The 3,749-nt window shown below is 55.1% G+C and overlaps 1 protein-coding gene across 1 annotated transcript in view; it reads right to left on the reverse strand.

The window, feature by feature from the left end:
* Window positions 1-3,749, reverse strand: part of LOC104500921 — an 8,598-nt gene that overhangs the window by 4,241 nt on the left and 608 nt on the right. The window contains exons 2-4 of the mRNA XM_010144652.1: window positions 3,678-3,731; window positions 2,777-2,890; window positions 2-1,495 (exon numbers count right to left, since the gene is read on the reverse strand). Coding sequence (XP_010142954.1) covers window positions 2-1,495; window positions 2,777-2,890; window positions 3,678-3,731 — 1,662 coding nt within the window. The remainder of the gene's footprint in view (window position 1; window positions 1,496-2,776; window positions 2,891-3,677; window positions 3,732-3,749) is intronic.

Raw genomic sequence — 3,749 nt, forward strand, 5'->3', positions numbered from 1 at the left:
TCAAACCAAGCGGGAAGGGCGTGGATGGCATCCAGCAAGAAGCTGATGGCAATGAGCAAGAAAGTGAGGGAGTAAAAGAACCAGGCAATGTTTAAGAAGAGTGAGCAGAAGACAATGAAGCCATTGAAAAGCATGAATGCAATGATGCCTACTGCTGCGTGGAAGCTTCTGGTAGTGCCGTAGAAGCCACCAAATCGTGTCAAGCCCCAGATGATCCACATGACAGCATAGAGAATGAAGGCGCTGCTCTCCAGGGTTTTACCTCGGGCAAAGGCCACCGAGCCACCTAGGAGCTTAAGGATCCCTCCAGCCACCACCACCCATGGAATTACAACAGTAGCGAGAGGAGCCTGTGGGTCCCCTGTCATCGTTAGAGCAAAGGAAGCGAGGACACTGCATGCATAGGTGAGTACTTCTGCATCTGCATACTTGGAATACCCCAGGTAGGGAGTGTGAAGGTCCGCTCCTTCACGGAGCTTCAGAAAACTGCTGCGAGCAAGTAGGGCCTTCACAGCATCCTTCCCCGTTGGGATCTTGGCACTTGCTTTCGCATTGTACAGGTGAATTAGAGCCATCAAGGCTGAGGCCACAAAGATGGCCACATCCACGCCTTGGGGACCACCTTCAAAGAACCCATTGGGGCGGCAAGCTAACGCGATGCAGTAGGCCACATAAACCAGCAAATAGAGGCCATCCACTGGGCTCTTCAGAGCGAGGAAGAGAGCCAGGACCACAAAGAGAACTGAGAAAACCACCAGGACTGGCACAGGGAAAGATGGCTCCTCTGCTTGCCAGAGGGGGTACAGAAGGCAATAGCCTCCAGCAAACTTCAGGATGGAAGTGAAGCCGAAGAACGTGGCCATGAGTACATCCATTGCGCGGTACGACAGGATGCAGATGCCAACCTGGTAGATCCCAGCTGCCCACAGCCAGGGCACTTGGCCGATAAATAGTTTGCTGGTGACTCCCAGGAGCCAGCAGCCAAAGACACTGGCCGACAGCATGTTCAGGACCAGACCGGTGACTGCAAACCGGTTCATGCTGCTGCCGGTGGGTTGGATCTGTTCGTGGGTCTTCTTCCTGGCCAGATCCGTGCCAGGAAGGGCAATTTTCGCTTTGGTTAGGAAATAGAGAATCCTCCCCAGAGCAAACCAACCACCAGCCAAGCAGACAACCATGTAATTGCAAGCCACAGCAGAGGCACCGACAGCCGTGCTGTACCGCATGGCCACTTCATGAGCGCTGGCAAGGCAGGCAGCGGAAGCGAAGACAGCGAGGATGACCTCCCTGCAAAGGAAGCCCACCACTGCGATAATGAGGAGTGCCACGGTAAAAGTGGCCAGGCCAGGCACCACGGCGTCACGGAAATCACCAGCGCCGTTCAAAACTCCTTGCCCTTCCAGGATGAGAACCGCTCCATAGCCACACCAGAACACCGAGATGGTCAGGCAGAGAGTCGGGAAGAGGGCGGCGTTTCTGGGGCTTCTCCGAATTCCTGTGAAACAAACAATGGAGGCAGAAGGGGCGGTTAGGGACAGCAGTTACGGGAAGCAGTGGTTGGACAGGCAGCTCTGCTGTGGGCACGTGGAGAGTGGGAGGCATGATCACCGTGCTCGCACGTCACTGCACAGGTCCTGCATGACACTAGACAGAGCTATCTTGAGATCGGGAAGGTCTGCATCCCACCCTGTCACACTGTGTAGACATGACCGTAAAGAGTCCATCAGCACAACACTTTGTGCTCATCAGAATGCCCAAGGTGAGCTCAAAGGACTTGAGTTCCTTCAACTGAAGTGCTGTCCCAGGCCTGGCACACCGTTTGCCCTGAAGAAACCAAGGTTCAGCAAGCCAGTGTCTTCCCTTCCTCCTACAGACCATAACTTAGTACTGCAAATCAAGTCCCGACACCTCTTTCTTTTGGGTTGCCTGGATCTCCCTAGACAATGGGGCCAGCGCCGAAGACAGAAGCACAGGACTTGCAAAACTCGTTCCTCCTCTAGGACTATCGCGTTCAGCATCCTGATCCCCCCAGTGACAAAAGCCTTGATTTAAAATATGTCAAGTTGGATGGAACCCACCTGCCATGCCCAAACGATATCACAACGTACCTTATTTGTACTGCTGTGCTTCCTCACCTCACCAGTGAGGACACTGATCATCACAGCGAGACCTGAGAGCTCCCTTCCCACCTGGAGCTGTGCAGTGGCCCTACGCTTCACCTCTGCCTCAAGGTGAAACGGCCCTGTGAGCCGGACGTGGGTTGCAAGGGAAGCGAGAGCTCTGCTGCAGAGGGGGACCTACGTCTTACGGGTGATGTCTCTCCCAAGAGGAAAAAACATCAGCATCAAATCTTGGAGCTTCATGTCCTCATCACTCCGAGTTCAAAGGAGCAGTCACTCAGGGTGGCCTTTGCCAGAGCCAGGGATTTTTTCTCTCAGATAAGCAGATCTCCTGGCATTCACACACCAACACATCATCCACGGCTGCCCAAAGCACCCTCCGAAAGCCTGGGAACTGTTTTTAGAGAAATCCTCTACTCGGTCTGTTCCACCTCCCGGGGCTCCTGGTACACGGTTGTTTGAAACAAACCCTGATTTCTCTGGCTGCCCGTGGAGGAGGAATCTGCCCTGCTGACACACTGCTCTGGGAGAGCCGTCAGGAAAAGCCACCACGAAGATCCACCACCATCTGCATGGACCTGCTGGCCCAGCAGAGCAAACACGCGCAGAGCCGGGGGAGGGGGAGCCCCCGCAGCTGGGCACCCCCCGAGTCTTACCTGCATATGCCAGGAGAGACGCCAGAACCAGCAGAAGGACTCCCAGAGCTGCGGGGGGGACCAGGGGGACTGCTCTGGGTAAGCTGTAGAAATGCGCTGCCAGTAAGAGCGATCCTGTGGGACAGGGGTGGGGGGAAAAGAGCGAGCTGTAAACTGTGCCCGAAATAACAGGAGAGAACCAGAGTGGCTAGAGCAGGAAATATAGTGAAAATAACGGAAAGCCGGAAAAATAACGGAAAGCCGGAAAAATAATGGTGCAAGATGCAAATGATGAAACCTAAGGAGCTGCAAGGGAGTGTTGTCACTCAGTTTGTGCCCAGGTCCCACCGGTTTCTGCTTTTATAAGCTCAGCTTTAAAAAACTTGAACTTAATCACGTTTGAAAGTGCTTCCCCGTTGTCAGATGAAGGTAGAAACCAGCTCCCCCATCCCATTACACAGCAGGCCGACAGACACGCTATGGGCAATCCCGTCAGCCTCGTGCCTACAGCGTCCCAGCCCCGCACTGAAAAGGGGCAACACTCCGCAAGGGGAAACACAAAGAGGGAGCGAAGGACTGGGAGTGTCCACAGCAAAGAGAGCGGCAGGGAACAGCCGGAGAGGGGAGCGCTTCCAGACAAAGGTGATTTATGACAACGACTACCAAAAAGTTTGGATGCGCTTCCCACCGGCATGGACCGAGTACAGAAGCTCAGGCCAGCACTGGAAAGCCAAGACAAATATTTTGTTGGCTGCTGCAACCGGCCCAGGGATCTCTGGATCTAAAGCTTCCCCCAGGCAGAGGAGTTTCGGAATAAACAGCCTTGTTAGCCCCCTTCGCGAAGGGGGGGGCCCTGAAAGCCAGTCCCAACCCGCCTTCGCCCCAACGCTGTGCTCCCACGCCAAGGGGGCTCGGTCCCTACCTGCGGAAATGCCCAGGAGCCCGATGGAGGAATGCAGTGACTCAGCTCTCCCGCCTGCCACCGCGGAGCCCG

Source organism: Buceros rhinoceros, unplaced genomic scaffold (genome assembly GCF_000710305.1).
Source record: "Buceros rhinoceros silvestris isolate BGI_N320 unplaced genomic scaffold, ASM71030v1 scaffold21931, whole genome shotgun sequence".
Classification (NCBI taxonomy): Eukaryota; Metazoa; Chordata; class Aves; order Bucerotiformes; family Bucerotidae; genus Buceros; species Buceros rhinoceros.